Source organism: Papilio xuthus, unplaced genomic scaffold (assembly GCF_000836235.2).
Source record: "Papilio xuthus unplaced genomic scaffold, Pxut_1.1 DF826961.1, whole genome shotgun sequence".
NCBI lineage: Eukaryota > Metazoa > Arthropoda > Insecta > Lepidoptera > Papilionidae > Papilio > Papilio xuthus.
Genome location: NW_013531688.1, coordinates 3,477,800 through 3,493,862, shown reverse-complemented (window position 1 = coordinate 3,493,862; position 16,063 = coordinate 3,477,800). Strand labels below are relative to the sequence as shown.

The 16,063-nt window shown below is 31.3% G+C and overlaps 4 protein-coding genes across 4 annotated transcripts; 3 read left to right on the top strand and 1 right to left on the bottom strand.

Moving 5' to 3' along the window:
• Window positions 1-29: 29 nt before the first annotated feature.
• Window positions 30-1,688, top strand: LOC106120089 (beta-1,3-galactosyltransferase 5). Its single transcript, XM_013315269.1, has 3 exons — window positions 30-427; window positions 514-661; window positions 898-1,688. Exons 1-3 carry the CDS (start codon window positions 265-267, stop codon window positions 1,640-1,642), a joined length of 1,056 nt encoding a protein of 351 aa, XP_013170723.1. The 5' UTR covers window positions 30-264; the 3' UTR covers window positions 1,643-1,688.
• A 264-nt stretch (window positions 1,689-1,952) lies between these two features.
• Window positions 1,953-3,555, bottom strand: LOC106120091 (uncharacterized). The gene is made up of 3 exons (XM_013315273.1): window positions 3,184-3,555; window positions 2,888-3,066; window positions 1,953-2,756 (listed from the first exon to the last, which is right to left on the bottom strand). Exons 1-3 carry the CDS (start codon window positions 3,520-3,522, stop codon window positions 2,345-2,347), a joined length of 930 nt encoding a protein of 309 aa, XP_013170727.1. The 5' UTR covers window positions 3,523-3,555; the 3' UTR covers window positions 1,953-2,344.
• A 296-nt stretch (window positions 3,556-3,851) lies between these two features.
• LOC106120088 (63 kDa chaperonin, mitochondrial-like) lies at window positions 3,852-5,705 on the top strand. Its single transcript, XM_013315268.1, has one exon. The coding sequence runs from the start codon at window positions 3,937-3,939 to the stop codon at window positions 5,650-5,652; it is 1,716 nt and encodes a 571-aa protein (XP_013170722.1). The 5' UTR covers window positions 3,852-3,936; the 3' UTR covers window positions 5,653-5,705.
• An 87-nt stretch (window positions 5,706-5,792) lies between these two features.
• On the top strand, window positions 5,793-15,849 carry LOC106120085 (claspin homolog). The gene is made up of 15 exons (XM_013315266.1): window positions 5,793-6,681; window positions 6,856-6,993; window positions 7,691-7,896; window positions 8,422-9,020; window positions 9,237-9,435; window positions 9,971-10,548; window positions 11,098-11,303; window positions 11,745-12,294; window positions 12,571-12,677; window positions 12,864-13,060; window positions 13,409-13,524; window positions 13,831-13,952; window positions 14,352-14,552; window positions 14,891-15,058; window positions 15,240-15,849. The coding sequence occupies exons 1-15, from the start codon at window positions 6,133-6,135 to the stop codon at window positions 15,354-15,356; spliced, it is 4,053 nt and encodes a 1,350-aa protein (XP_013170720.1). The 5' UTR covers window positions 5,793-6,132; the 3' UTR covers window positions 15,357-15,849.
• Window positions 15,850-16,063: the final 214 nt, after the last annotated feature.

Sequence of the window (16,063 nt, the reverse complement as noted above, 5' to 3'; positions counted from 1 at the left end):
TAAATGAAAAATGACGTACGTCACGTCAATGTCGCAATCATGTCATTGTAACATTTACTTTATTATTTATTGTTTACCTTTTTATAAAACTAATTCTAATGAACATAAAACATTATTAAATAAGATATAACTTTAATTATGTTAAGGTATATCATTAGTCTCGGAAATGGCATAGTGTTGCGAAACAAATTGACTTAAACTGACTGCATTTTCTAAAACTTCTAGTCGGATACGAACAATGAGAATAAACACATTTGAATTAATATGCGTAAAAAACAAACAATTTTTGTAGCATTAATTTTATTAAGTCTCTTAATCTGGGTCTATAAAAGTTCAAATAAACAATATGAAAATATAATTATTGCAATAACAGGAAACAATCACTACATTAGAAATGTTGTTATTAAACCCAATGTATCTTGTCACTGTAAGTTTGAATTTACTTTAGTTTTATTTACTTGCCTAACTTTTTTTTTGGTATTTATATTAACTATATTGTTTTTTTATTTTCAGTAAATCGTCTATTTGTCATTCTTGTAACTTCTTATGTGGGTCATGTAGAACTTAGGAGTGCCCACCGAAGAGCTATGTCGGCTGAACGTTTAAAATCTATGAATGCCACCAGGATATTTCTTTTGGCAAAGATACCAAAAAAAGAAAAGTATGTTTACCAACATATGCCAATTTTATTACTACAATTTTGGTTTTATAGCATAGCACCTAATTATTGTTTAATTATTTACCACTCTTTTGCTTAAATTATTGACAATGGTCGTAAACAATCTTAAAGTTAAAGAATTGTAAATGATGCTTGGCATTAGAGATGATTCTTTAAAAATGATTAGGTTATCTTTGAATTTAAGTGAAAAAATCTTATGAAAATTATTCTTCTCGCAGATACATAACACAAGAAGCAATAAATAATGAGAGTGACATTTTTGGTGATTTACTACAAGGTGACTTCACAGAAGATTATAGAAACCTAACACACAAACACCTCATGGGTCTACAATGGGCATCAACATTTTGTAACACTTCATTTATACTTAAAGTTGACGATGATATTGTATTCAACTTGAATCAAACTTATAACTTTATTACTAAAATAAAAGATGAGAAAAATTTATTAATAGGTTACATGTTGAATAACACATTGCCTAGACGTAGTAAGCAGAACAAATGGTATGTCACACAAGAAGAATACTCCGGAAATATCTATCCACCATATTTATCGGGTTGGTACTACATCATGTCAAGCAATATTGCATCTCTTATAACTCGAGAGGCTCCATATCATTATCAGTTTTGGATAGATGATATATTTGTAACAGGAATATTGTCAGAATTTCTAGGTATTACATTAAGACATTTACCAAAAGATTACTGGCTGGAATATTATGAATTATTAGAATGTTGCTTAAAAGACATGGTAATGAAATCTATACAATGTGAACATGTTGTTGGACCTAATGGAGGTAGAAATGAATTAATCGTAGAATTTAATAATGCCTTAGAAAAATGCAAGAGAAAAAATTGCACGATAAGATCTGAACATCAGTCTTTGAAAAAAGTCTGTATTAATTTTAGAGAGAGAACTATCTTTGGTGATGGTAAAGCTGTAATACAAAAAGTTAAATTATAGCAACACAACATTGTCACATCATCATCATCTTCAGCTCACTATATGTCCCCAACGAAGGGCTCGGAGCCTACCCAAAGTTATGGGTGACATTGACACATAACATTATATATTCAGTTTGAATAAAAAAAAGATCTGTGTAAACTCACACTACTTTCAGACAATCCAGACAATAATATAATGGATTCCATAATCTCTAATCTAATAATCTCTCTCTCTCTCTCTCATAAATTCATTAATAGGTTTAAGTACAAATATTTTTACAAATAAAAATGCACACAATAAATTAACATGTTTATTGTAAAATTGATTATATTTATGCAATCAAATGAAACATAAAATTGTCTAAATTAAACTTACAGTCCATAAAACTAATAAAAATATGGCACAATTAGTTAAACTGTTAGCCACTAGTCAACAAATAGCAATAATAAAATAAGCATGACACATGATTGTACTAAATATTACCTATGAGAATTATTAAGCCTTTTGCTTAAAATTTTAACTTAAATATAAGGAAGTATTAACTCTGTAAAATAAATCTTTTTTGATATTTTGACTAAAAAACTCTGGAGTCGTAAATTATTTACAGCATAGATATTGAGCACTAGTGTGGATAAAAACTCATATTGAAATATTAGAAAAATTGTTCTAAATCAGAATCCTCATAGCATAATGAAATTCAATTAAAAATGTAAAATTATATCACAAATGTAGCCATTTATTTGTGATAGAACTGCCACTAACAATACAATCTCTAAATCCTTTCATAACATAACAGGACTGGTACCAAGTCATTGTACTGCTCGATTCTATTTCACTAAAATCTTCATCATTTTCATTATCACAAATTTTTAAGTCAGTCATATTTTTACTAATAACTTCTTCGAAAACAGAAAAGTTATTGCAACACGAAAGATTTTCATGACTGTCAGTTCTAAAATCTATAACAACAACTTTAGCACTCCGTGGTAACCTATACCCATTAGATAAGACAAAACTGTCAGTGCACACTACATCACATGTACTAATCTTCTTCTTTAACAACACATGCAAGTTTGTCGGAGGCAATGTATTTTGAAAAACATTGCTCAATACATCTGATGTAACCAAGGTCCTGAAAGAATAGTTATATTTATGTATTTATTCTGAAATATTAAAAATTTAAAACAAGTTTAAAAGGTTTACCTGTATCTGAATAAGATAATTAATTAAAAAAAATATTAGAAAACAAAAAAGAGGATATACCTAAACACATTCATTTGAATCTTTTGATCTGATGCTATATACTTGGAATGGCACTGTGACTTATGACAATAGCTTGGTAGAAGGAGGCGGTAAACCTCCTTACTTGTGACTGGTGTACCGCCCAGAGCAATGCAAACTTCTTCGGGCACACTTGGTCCATCTATCTCCTTCAACAGACTCTGAAATGTAAAATACTGGAGTGGTAATATGAAGAAAATACGTTATTTAATTAACATTTAAGTATGCTTAGTTAATTTCTTAAATTGTTAAAGTCTAGCTAAATTTCATAATTTTACCTTAATTATAAAATCTAAATTTTCCAAAGCACTAGAAGCCACGTGAAAATGTTTTTCAGACTGGAACGTATCTTTTGCCTCTGTGCATTGTCTTTTCTTATTTACAACCTGTTTAAGCCATTGATAACTATAAGGTATTTGAAGTCTTTGATACGCTATAAACTTTATCAACTCAACGACGATATGTCCACATGAGATGGATGTTAACTGGTCTCCGATATCTAATTTGATAATAATGGGCACTGATTTTTTAGTCGCACTCATATTTTTTAATTTATCTAAAATAACCGATATAAAATGGCAAGTTATTTTATGTAATTTATTTATTCTTAACAACATGTGTCAAAGTAAAGTTTCAAATTTCAAAAGTTTGAGACCGTTAAAATCAAAGAGTATACAAAAATATTACTTTTGCACAAAAATACCAATATACCAATTTTATGTTTTACTTATATTGTAAATCCGAATGTTTAGATGGATGGATGTTTATTTGAAGGTATCTCAAGAATAGCTGCATGGATCTTGATGCAATTTGGCATAGATGTAGAACATAGTCTGGAAGAATAGGCTACTATTTTTTTTTTGAGCGCAAGCCACAGCAAGTTCTCATTATAAACCGATTATTGCATATCTTTATTCTTTACCATAATTCTAAATTTAAACATTGACATCAGTTTAATAAATGCTTTTTCTACATTGTCTTGACATTGGAAAATAAAATTCTAAAAAACTTAATTTATAACTTTAGCTACAATGCTCCATTTACGATATGTATTACAATTGAACATTAAAAATAAAACTCATATATTCACGCAACGTTTATATGCGAAGGAAGTTAAATTTGGCTCTAAAGTTAGATCGTTAATGCTTGAAGGAGTCGATCTTCTTGCTGATGCTGTTGCGGTGACTATGGGACCTAAAGGTCGTAATGTTATTATAGAACAAAAATTTGGACCACCGAAAATAACTAAAGATGGTGCAACAGTAGCTAAAAGCATAGAGTTGAAAAATAAATTTCAAAATATTGGTGCGAAACTCGTACAAAATATAGCAAATAAGACTAACGAAGAAGCTGGAGATGGTACCACGACAGCTACCGTTTTAGCTCGAGCAATAGCGAAGGAAGGTTCGGATAGTATTTTAAAAGGTGCAAATCCAATTGAAATCAGAAAAGGTATAAAGTTAGCTGTTGATGTTGTCACAGAAAAACTAAAAGCAATGTCCAGATTAGTTCAAACGCCTGAAGAGATAGAACAAGTCGCCACATTGTCTGCGAACGGTGATTCATCAGTAGGAAAACTTATAACAGCAGCTATTAGTAGAGTGGGAAAAGAAGGTATTGTAGCAGTCAAAGAAGGTAAAACTTTAGAGAATGATTTAGAAATAATTGAAGGTATGTCTTTCAAACGAGGATTTATTTCGCCTTATTTTATTAACTCCCTCAAAGGCCCTAAAGTTGAGTATAATGATGCTCTTGTTCTTTATTCTGACAAGAAAATATTTACTGCTCAACAATTAATTCCGGCTCTAGAAATTGCAGGGACACATAAAAAACCATTACTTATCATAGCCGAAGATTATGAGACGGAACCCTTATCTGTTCTAGTCCTTAACAAAGTTAAGATAGGTTTACCAGTTGTGGCCGTCAAAAGTCCTGGTATAGGACAACACAGAAAGAATCTGCTAGAAGATATGGCCACGGCTACAGGAGGTGTCATTTTCGAAGATAACGCTAATTTGATTCGACTAGAAGATTGCCAATTAGAAAGCCTTGGCAAGGTCGGAGAAATAGTAGTTACAAAAAATTCGACTTTGCTGCTTCGAGGAGAAGGTGATAGAAAGGAGATAGAGCAGCGCATTGAACAGCTTCGAGTGGAGTTTGAAAATACGAAGAACGATTTTGATAAAAAGCGCTTATTAGAACGCATATCAATGTTAAAATCAGTAGTAGCTGTTCTGCTCGTAGGAGGTAGTAGCGAAGTAGAAATTAGTGAAAAATCAGATCGGATCAACGATGCTCTTAGTGCAACTCGTGCTGCAATCGCTGAAGGCATTGTCCCGGGAGGTGGAGTGGCATTTTTACGATGTATTCCTGCTCTTGAAGAAATTAAACCCATTAATCAAGATCAGGCTACTGGAATAGAAATTGTCAAGAAAGCTCTAAGTGCTCCATGTTTAACAATTGCAAATAATGCGGGGCTCGAGGGACCAGTTATTGTATCAAAAGTGCAATCTATGCGTGGTGGATGGGGTTATGATGCGTTAAATAATGAATTTGTTAATTTATTCGATAAAGGTATCGTAGATCCTACTAAAGTAGTGAGGAGCGCGCTAAGTGATGCTAGTGGCATTGCATCTTTACTTACTACCGCAGAAGCCGTTATTTGTGACTTTTCAATAAAAAGTGAAGAGAAACCTATGAAACTACGTGATCGTAATCGTGAAGTATCCTTCGCAAACACTTGCTGAACTTTATTTATAAATTATTGAAAAATATATAATTAAATGCCTGTTACATAATACTGTTGCAATTTATTTCAGCAGGCTAAGGAAGCAATGTACAGTACTTTACTGAATTATGTAGGGTACCTGTACAAAATTTAAATGATTTTTAGTAATTCAGAATATTCCGAGCTGGTCTCTGCTCCGCTAATGGCAGTCGAAGTAGCGAATGCGGCAGATTATTAAACGCCTTTTCCTTCTATCCTTTTAGTTTTGGATGATTGACATTTGACACTTGACAGTTGACTAATCATCTAAATTATAAAGCAAAATTGGCGCCAACGACATCCTAAAGTAATGAATCTGAATTATTTGGGACTTCAGATACATTGTTAATTATTATTGCTAGCTACACACATACAATTATCAACGTTTTAGTTAGGTTCCTAATGTACTATTTTTAATATTTTACCTCAAAAGTGTTCACGTAAATATCACAGTATAAATATGACGGAGCAAGTGTTGTTTTATAATTCGATAAAAGACGATATGATCGAGAAACTTGTGAACACCGTATCACCTGATGGCTCAGCAGACGATACGTCAGATAGCTTCAAAGGCGAAGCTAATAATTTGGAGTCTGAAGACGAACTTGATGAGCCTATGTTAAGATCTAAAAAACGTGTTCATCACTTTTCTGACAGCAGCAGTGAGTCTGATGATCTTAAAAAAAATCAAGATAGTGTAAAAATTTGTGACTCTGAAGATATGAGTACTTTAAAAATTGGGAGTAAACATAAATCAAGAATTCGAACTTTGTCTATTAGTGACGAGGATTTGAATGAAACAGCTGAAAAAACAACGGAAAAATACGATTTAAGTAGAGTTAAAAACAAAAAGAGTAAGTTGAGAGAGAAATTTAGAAATTTAGTGTCCAAACAAGACCAATGCCTGGATATGGATGTTTCATTAAAGGAAGAATTAAATAGCAAACTAAACAATATAAATTCAGACAAGTCAGATGAAGAACAAGTTTCATGCAACAAAATCAAACAGGTATTATAATTATACATATTCAATGGTATTTGTCAAATAGAACAAAATAAATTTAATATTTGCAGTGAAATATACCTAAGAGATATCAATCATCTTTTTATAAATAAACATTGAAGGAAACAATAACGATAACACATTTAAGTTAACTAATATTAAACTTGACAATATTTACAGACATTTAAAGATAAGCATATGCAGAAAATCTCAGCCATTTGTGACCCTGACTCCTCAAGTGATGAAGATGATTCTAGCAAACAAAAAAAGACATCAAGTATGAAGTCTATTAGATTAACATCGCCTAAACCTATAAAGGTATGTTATCATTACACTTAACCCTTTTACTGGTGAAGGCAATATGTGTGCCACCAACATTTTTATGATTTTTTCCACTTTGTAGCACCCATGTTTTAAATTATTTCACCAACTGAACTGGAAAATCCATGAACAGAATTTACCAGAGCTCATACTGGTGCTGGCAAGGATATTGCCACCATGTTTTTTTTCTTTCACTAAATATGATTGTTTTTTTTTTCTTTAATAAAAGTTATTAAAGTACCTACAACAGTCCAAAAAACAATTTTTCCGAGACAAAATTGCTTCTACCAGTTAAAGGGTTAAGCCAACAGTAAGACTGTACATTGTTATTCATTATTATTGTATTTTGTAAAAAGAGACATCATGCATTAGAAAATTTAAATGGACAATTTCTATTGTTAAAGGGAGTTGATGGCACAGTTAAGTGCTTGACTGAATAGGACTGAAATCTATATATGTCCAAGCTACTTGTCGCTAAGATATTGAACCATGTATGGTTCTATATAAATATCTTAGCAGTAATGTGTACACTGGCCTATTAAAACTTGTTTTTGTCTTCATTATATAATTAAAATATATTCATAATAAATTTCATTGTGCAATTGGAATTATTTGTTCTTTTTATGAGTGAAAATTTAAAAAACAGGAGTTACTGTTATAAATAAAAGTAATCTTATACAACCCTTAATTTTAGATATCAGCTAAGCAGGCTATGGAAAATAAGCAGAAGATTAAAAGTGAATCTAACCGCATGTTAAGAGAAAAAGAAGTTTCACTTCCATACCATAGACCAAAAGCTTTGTCACTCAAAGATATTATGAGCAGACGGAAACCAGCTTTAGCATCTGATGGGAAGGTTCTATCTGTTAAAATGACTCCTGAACAATTGGTACAATATGCGTAAGTCAATTTTATTATGTTATATTGCTTAAAATTAAGGTGTTATCTACATTGATGAACAATATCAATTAGTTGCTATTGTTTATTAAAGATATGTAATATTTAAAATAGTAGAGAGCTATCTCATCATCAACCTGGCCTTAGGAGGGCAGAGTTCCCTTAAGAGGGTCGGCACAGTATCTAGTACTCCATTCATCTCCATGAGCCGTCATATCTGGACCCATCCCCTTAAACATAACCTCTTTCACAAAAACCATCAATACTTTCTTTGGTTTTTCTCTACTTTTAGCACAATCTTTAATATTATATTTGTGTAATATACAAACTTAGCAATGCCATATTACATACTACAGCATGTTCTATAAATTTTTAGGAAATATATAATTCATCATCATTTTGACAAAAAAATGCAATCTCCTATATTGTATTCAATTAAAATCCTGAATAAATTGCAGTATCTATAAAAAGTATATTTAGCCTTAACTTTATATAAGTTTAGACTATATTTTTGTTTATTTCTGATAGTTTACAGTTAGAACAAAGACAGAAAGAAATGATGGAGCTTTGTAAAAGTGATACAGAAGAAGATGATGATAAGGAAACGAAAGAGAATGATGAGCTACCAAATATTCAAACAGACCTAGATAAGACACCAGATATTACTAAAATAGATACAGATAATGAACCAATGGAAATAGTCCCAGAAGATAAAGTGGACACTAAAATGATTGTTAGTGAAGATTTAAATCCTATAGAGTTTACAACAATTGCAGAAAATATTGACATTAAGAAAGACTCATTCAATAAAAGTGTTGACGATATAAAAGAATTAGAATCTTCTGAAGAAAACAAAGTAATATTAGACACAACTAATTATGACACAAATAATTCTGGTTCAAATAATTGTGAAAAAGATGACAGCCAAAATATGGAACTATATTACGATTCAGAGAAAATTGATACTTTAAATTTGAATAAAGTAAATGAAAATCAAATAAATAAAAATATTGTTAAACAAACAAATTCAGAATTGATTGAGACAGATAATATTGAGAGTGAATTTCTTGAAAATGACTTCAATTTTGATGAAATAGATGATATGATTGAAAATATTGCGGATAAAGGTATTTTTGTAATAATTCTAATTTTAAAAATATTGAATACTAGCTATCGCCCGCGTCTCCACGTGGGATAAAAAAAAACCTTAATTGGTAGCCAGTGTGTTTATTCCAAAGTTCAGGGAGATCCATGACAGCTCTGAAGATACCTTTGAAGAAACATCCAAACATTCCCTTTTTTAATATTAGCAAGATATCTAATTCTGTGATTTTTTCTTGCAGGTAACAAACGTAATCGTTCATCTGAAATTTCTTTAACTACAAAACCTAAGTTAACTGGTGCCCCTGGAATGGTTATAGATTTAGAGGACAATTCTTTATCTGAAAGTAAACTTTCCGGTGTTGAACAATTGAAAGAAAAGTTTAAATATTTTGCTAGACTGAAATCTTTAGAAGAACAAGAGAAGGATAGAGAGAAAAAGTAAGTAGTTTTTATTTAGACTTAAATTTACATAACTAATCGATGGTTTCTAAGCCCAAATTCTCTGTATAGAACATTGTCATACCTGTTATTCTTTGACAAAACAGGTAACAATATATTTTAATGAGTTATTTGGGTCTCAGAAACTCACCATAAAACATTAAAGAAATATTCAAGCCTAATCTAGATGTGTTCTGCATCTTACTAATATTATAAATGTGAATGTTAAGATGGATGGCATTTCCTTGAAGGTATCTCCAGAACTGCTGAATGGATCAAATTGAAGTTTGGCATACAAATAGAACATAATCTGGAAGTACACAGGCTAACAATTATGTTTTTTTTATTCCGCGTGAATGAAGCCGCGGGCGACAGCTAGTTTTATAATAACTTTGCTATAATACAGTAGTGGAACATAATCAAACAAATTTATAAAAAACCTATTATCAAACATATTAAATTTCCTTTTTTTTCAGAAAAAATACATTAATTATTCTATAACATCTTAACATTAAAATTTTGATTGTATTTGCAGATATAAACCGGGTGTTCAATTATTAAAATTAAAACAAGAACTTGAAGAGCAAATAGCCGAGCAAAGATCTTTAGAATGGACAAAAAGATTGGAACAGAAAAAACAATTAGAAATGAATGAAAATCACAATACTGATGTTGAATTGGACGATATTGAAAAAGTAGAAGCTAAATTGGAAGAACTTAACAATAGTCATATAAGTAATAAAGAAAGTTCTGAAGAAAGTGAAGAAGAAATCTGCGAAGATGATTGTATAATTGAAGATAAACCGAGGAAGAGAAACCCAATGATTGATGAAGAAGCAGAGGAATCAGATGTTGAAGATGCACCTGACGATCAAATCAATGAAGTAGACAATGGCAGTGAAGGTGATGCAAGTGATGAAGATTCTAGTGAAGATGAATCATCTGATTCACATGATGAAGAAAACAGTAAACCAAAGAAGGGAAGGATTTTAAAAGCATTTGAAGATTCCGATGATGAAGGCGAGATTAAAGAAAATATTGAGTGCAATGACAAATGTGATACATCTAATTTAAAGGAAGTTTCTGAAGATTTAAATATAAGCTCAACTCAAGGTTAGTAATAATATGAAAAAAAAAACAAGTTGTCTGTGTGGAATTTAAAAAAACCTTAGTAATGAAAATAACATTTGTTGCCTATGGTTAGTGTTTTCCAATAGTAGATTTTTTTTTAGTTTAGTAGTTTCTCAATGTAAGCAAACAATTTTTTTCTTATAGAAAATACAGAATTCAAATTTATATTTCATATCTATCTAACAACCAAATACTTTTAATATGTATTAATATTTACCAAAATCTGAGTTTCCGTTTTAAGTCCAAATGTAATTTGATAGTTTTATACTAAAACTAGCTGTCGCCCGCGACTCCGTCCGCGTGTTTGTCTAAAAAATAAAAATTTTATTTATTTTCATCCCCCTAAATGTTAAGGGTTTAACATTTAGGGGCGTGAAAAATAGATGTTGGCCAATTCTCAGACCTACACAATATGCTCACAAAATTTCATGAGAATCAGTCAAGCCGTTTTGGAGGAGTATGGGAACTAAAATTGTGACACGAAATTTTTATATTTAAGAAGACGTTTAATTTTATATTATTACTTTTCAGATGAAGAATTACAATTGGCGCAAGTATCCAAAACAACATCAGAAGAAATTATATCCCAAGAACCTGTGACACAGATAAATACTATTAAAAAAGGAATCGACTGTGATCCAGATTTGGGTAGTCAAACATTTTCTATAGCTAATACAGGAAGTGGTACACAATGTCTTGACGATTTAATATCTAAAGAAATAAATATAGGGAATACAGTAAGTATAATATTTTATTTTTATGTATAGTCGAACCAGGATGAGCGGGAAACCTATATTATCCAGAGTCAGTCAGAACCCAACAGACAACCTCCACAAGCGAGAATCTTGGGTTAGAGAGAAACTTCTAAAAGCGAGAAAAATCTTGTGGTCCATTATAAACTTTTTTTTTAAATTTTTATTTATTTCTGTTTATTTAGCTGTAAGCGACTACATCCGCGCGGAACTAAAAAACAACTTAATAAGTAGCCTATGTATTCTTTCAGACTATGTTCCATATGTATGCCAAATTTCATCAAAAAAAATTGAGCCGTTCCGGGGATACCTTTTAACAAAAATTTATCCATCTTAACTTTCGCATTTATAATATTAATAAGATATTTTTTTGTGTGCTATTCACTATTTTACTGGTATTTAATATGATTTTAACATTAATTTCAGGATGTTATTATGGGTGATAATTTATTTGCAACAAATGCATCTCAAAATTCACAAGAATTGATTACTCCAACACAGTCTCAGGAAATTGGTGAAGATATTTTAGCTTTGTGTACCGGAAAGTTCTATGACAACCCATTTGTGTCACAGATTCAAGATACAAATGAAGACAAAATATTATCAAATAAAGAAATAGTTCTTGAAAACAATATAAATAAAGGCACATTGAATGAAGAAATCAATAAAGAAGATGGTAATACAAATAAGACTGAAGTTCTGGAAAAAGAAGATGTAAGGAATAAAGAGAAAGAGATATTATCTTCTATTCTAGAAGAATTAGATGACCCTCAGTTTGAATCGCCGAAGAAATATAAATATTTCGCTAACGATTCAAACGCAAATAAAGAAAATGAACAGAGTGAAGCTAATAAAAGTATTAAAAAAAAGTTAGTAATTGATTCAGATGACGAAGTTGACATAGATAATTCTGAAAAAGGTAGAAAAAATAAAATTAAAAAAAGAAAACTCCAACAAAGAGCATTACAGTTTTCAGGTAAGAAACTAGCACAATTATATCTCTATAAATTTATTATAATCTATACATAATAAAATAAAAAAGGAGTGTCTGATTGTAATATCGAAAAAAATATTTATTAAAAAATAAAATTATGTGTCTGTCTGTAAGTTTGTTCCGGTAATCTCCGGAATAGCTGGATTGAATTTGATGAGACTTTCACTGGAAGGTAGCAGATGTATGCGGCCATGTTAAACTTTTTTAAATGTTGCTCTGACGAATTCTGATTCATCAAAATTCCATACCATATTCCAGACGATGAAGAAGAAATGGAAGAACTCCAATCTGATGTTGAAGATAACATTGAATCTGATATCGAAGATGTTGAAAGAATAGTTGAATATGACTCGGAAGAAAATGAGGTAAACAAAATTAAATTAAATTAAAACAAATTCATTGTTACTTAACCATACTTTATAATCCTTAAACTATAGGTGTAGGTAGAGATTAGGAATAACATCTTGCGACCCTCAATACTTGTTAGTCTTTATATCGTCTTTTAACTTGATTATTGGGACAAGTTTAATAAACTTTTTTTTTGGTTCCAGGTGGAAGTACAACCTCAGAAAAAGAAGAAGAAAATTGGCGAGTTTTTCGAGCAAGAAGCAGAACTGACTTCAGAAGATGAATGGATTGGATCTGGTGATGAAGACGAGGCGGGGCTCGACCGCATGGAGCGCGAGGAGGGTGATGACGATGTCTTCCACGAAGGAAAGCTCAGAAAGGAGCTGGGACAAATACACATGTAATTATTATCACATTTTCTGCCAAAAAAATAACACATTTATATGATTTTTTGTCAAAATTGACGATGAACATAAGACGTAATAAAATGGCTAAGTAGGTTGATTTTAAACCGCGAAAAAGATGTACAGGGGTGATAAAAAAGTCTGTGTTTGAGGAGAGAAATTCATATTTATACTAAAATTATAAATACGAATGTTGCGATGTATGGATATCGTTGAAATTCGGCATAGATGTAAACATCGGCAAGAACACATAGGCTACTAAGTTTTTTCTTAATACCGCGCGGACGGTGTCGCGGGCGACAGCTAGTGTTCCGTACATTTTAATGTATGATATACATTTACAGGAGAGATGTACTCGACCAAGACAAGAGAGAAGTAAGACTGATCAAGGAATTGCTGTTAGAAGATGGAGACTTGGGTGATGGGCATAGACAGCGCAAATTCCGATGGAAGAATGCTGGTAAATATTTATAACAGTATGATTTAATAAATGATGAATAAAAATCAGAAAGTGGAGACAAAAATATGATTACAGTTTTTATACAAAATGTCTTTACCTACTAAACATAGGGAAAAACAAACATCATCGTCAAACATATAGAAACTGACTTTCTTTAGTACTTATGTTTTAAATTTATATAGAATTAAGGTAAAACATATTTTGAAGAGTATTGTCACTTTATATTCTTCCCAGGAGTATCCTAATCGTACTGTTAGTTAATTTTATGTATTTTCTATTAAATATTACTTTTATTAATATCTTTAGAAGACACGGAAGAGACTGGCGCGGCAGGAGACGAGTTCGCCGACACACAGGAAGAGGAGTTTGAGTCTGAAGAGTTATGGAGAAAACAGCGCCACGAAAGAGAAATGTTCTTAAAGAAAATGGTAATACACAACTATGATATTTAGCAATTAATAAAAAGAAGACGAAGAATATTTGGCTACTTTAACAAAGTATTTTTTTTAATGTAGGAGATCTTTTAAGAACATCTCTTTCATGTAACCTACATGCGTCTAGCCACGATTAAGAAAGTTCTAGAAAGTTTCTATTACATTCAGTCTCAGATCTTTGATAGAAACTTAACCTCATGAGGGCCTAGGACGAATATACTCTTCTAAAAATTAGCGAAGTGTGCATGCCTGGCGTAAAGTACACTAATAAATTTCACACAAATTTTGACATGTGGATGACATTAGGAAGGCGTGTATCGCAAATATTCATGCTTGGTCCTTTGTTATCTAAATTAACAACAGTAATGGTTTAATGTTTGTTTTTCATTTCAGAAAGGGGAAGACGAAGATCTTAACAGTACAAGCATAAATAGAAGTGCTCTAATAAAAGCGAATCTTATATCGAAATCCGCAACCAATCCCGCCACTGCACCAAATAAAAATATTGATGAAGACAAAGAGAAAGAAATTATTCAAGAAAAGAAAACGCATAAAGATATACCAAGTCCAAAGAAACCCTTCGCCATTTTTCAGGTAAATATCTTGGTAAGCCTTATGTTTAACACATTCAATGCCACAACGATTTTCTCATACTAAAGTACACAGAATAAGTGGCAGTGAATGTGTTAATATAGTATCAATGTGTAACTGATATTATATTATGTATTAACATTTATCTCTCCCGAGGATTCTCAAGAACAAGGAATCTTGCTTATAGATGTTTCTCCCTTATCCGGGTTCGCATGCAGTATGTCAGTTCTAAAAAAAGCTAATTTTACAAGAGACATTCGATTATCTCCCTGGTCTTTGATAGCATTTCAAATAGGAGTTTTTTTTCTTTAATTCATTTATGTATGTATTTTTTTTCGAAGCAAAACTACCACGGGTCGTTGCTGTCTCGAGGTAAAGGTGCGTTGGCACGGCTGGCTGCAATCGCCACCCCGCTGGCAGGCGACGGTGAAACCACCAAAGTTTCCGCATCAACGAATAGAAGAAACTTCGTATTTGCCGCCTTATCGCAAGATGAAGTTGAACCTAAGGTAGTACAATGAGCTAGCAGCCACCTGTTTTCGCTAAAATAGCGAAGATATCGTTGCTCATACATATAGCTTTATTAGACAGAGGAGGGATCCCTATATGTACTCTCCTTCAATTTCTTGCTTGTAGCTTATATATGAGTATTTCTATGCCTAATAAAGAAATAAAAAAATATTTTTGCAGGTTTCTAAGAGAAAAGCCGATACAGTCGCACCTTCGCCAGTTTTGATTAAGAAATTGAAGGCTGAGGAAAAACGGAAAACAACGCGGAGCAGTTTATTTGACTATTTGGATGGCTAATTTTAAGTCATATTGGTAGGCTGAAAAGTTTTATAGAATTTTAACTAATGACACCATAAGTTAAATTAATTGTAATTCAATTTTACTATTGACAACATTGAGTATTTTTTCTGTATATGTATTTAAACTGTTTTGGAATGTTCTATTTTAGAGTAAGTATTTAGTATGTATATGGAATCTTCTGTTGGTTCGAAAAGCCCAGGAGGTTGATTAAAATAAATAAAATAGTGTGTTCAGTAACTATTCAACTTTAATTCACATTTAATTTAATAAGCTAGAACTATTTTTTGTAATTTGTTATGTTAAATGACCTTAATCCTACATAACCTTTATAACTGACAGGTATAAAAAGTGTTAAATATTAGTAGTTGTACATATAATGTCTAAAACTAGATTTAGGTTCAATAGTTAAATGTATCTAGAATTTTGTAACATAATAAAATTAGCACTTGATATGTTTTGGATAGAATATTATACTTACGATTTGTTTTTAAGATAAAATAAATTATTTTTTTATATGGTTGATGCGTTTTTTATTAAAGGAAAAACGTAACAAATAAATGTATATTAGAAAAAAACTACTTTCACATGGATAAATAGTTCAGTGAAGTGTTTTTGGTGGTTCTGCTAAAAATAAAGGTAAGTCATTTAAATATTAGGCAAATTAGGGATAGTATAAGAAAAGAAAATGTTTAGTAAATCTAAAA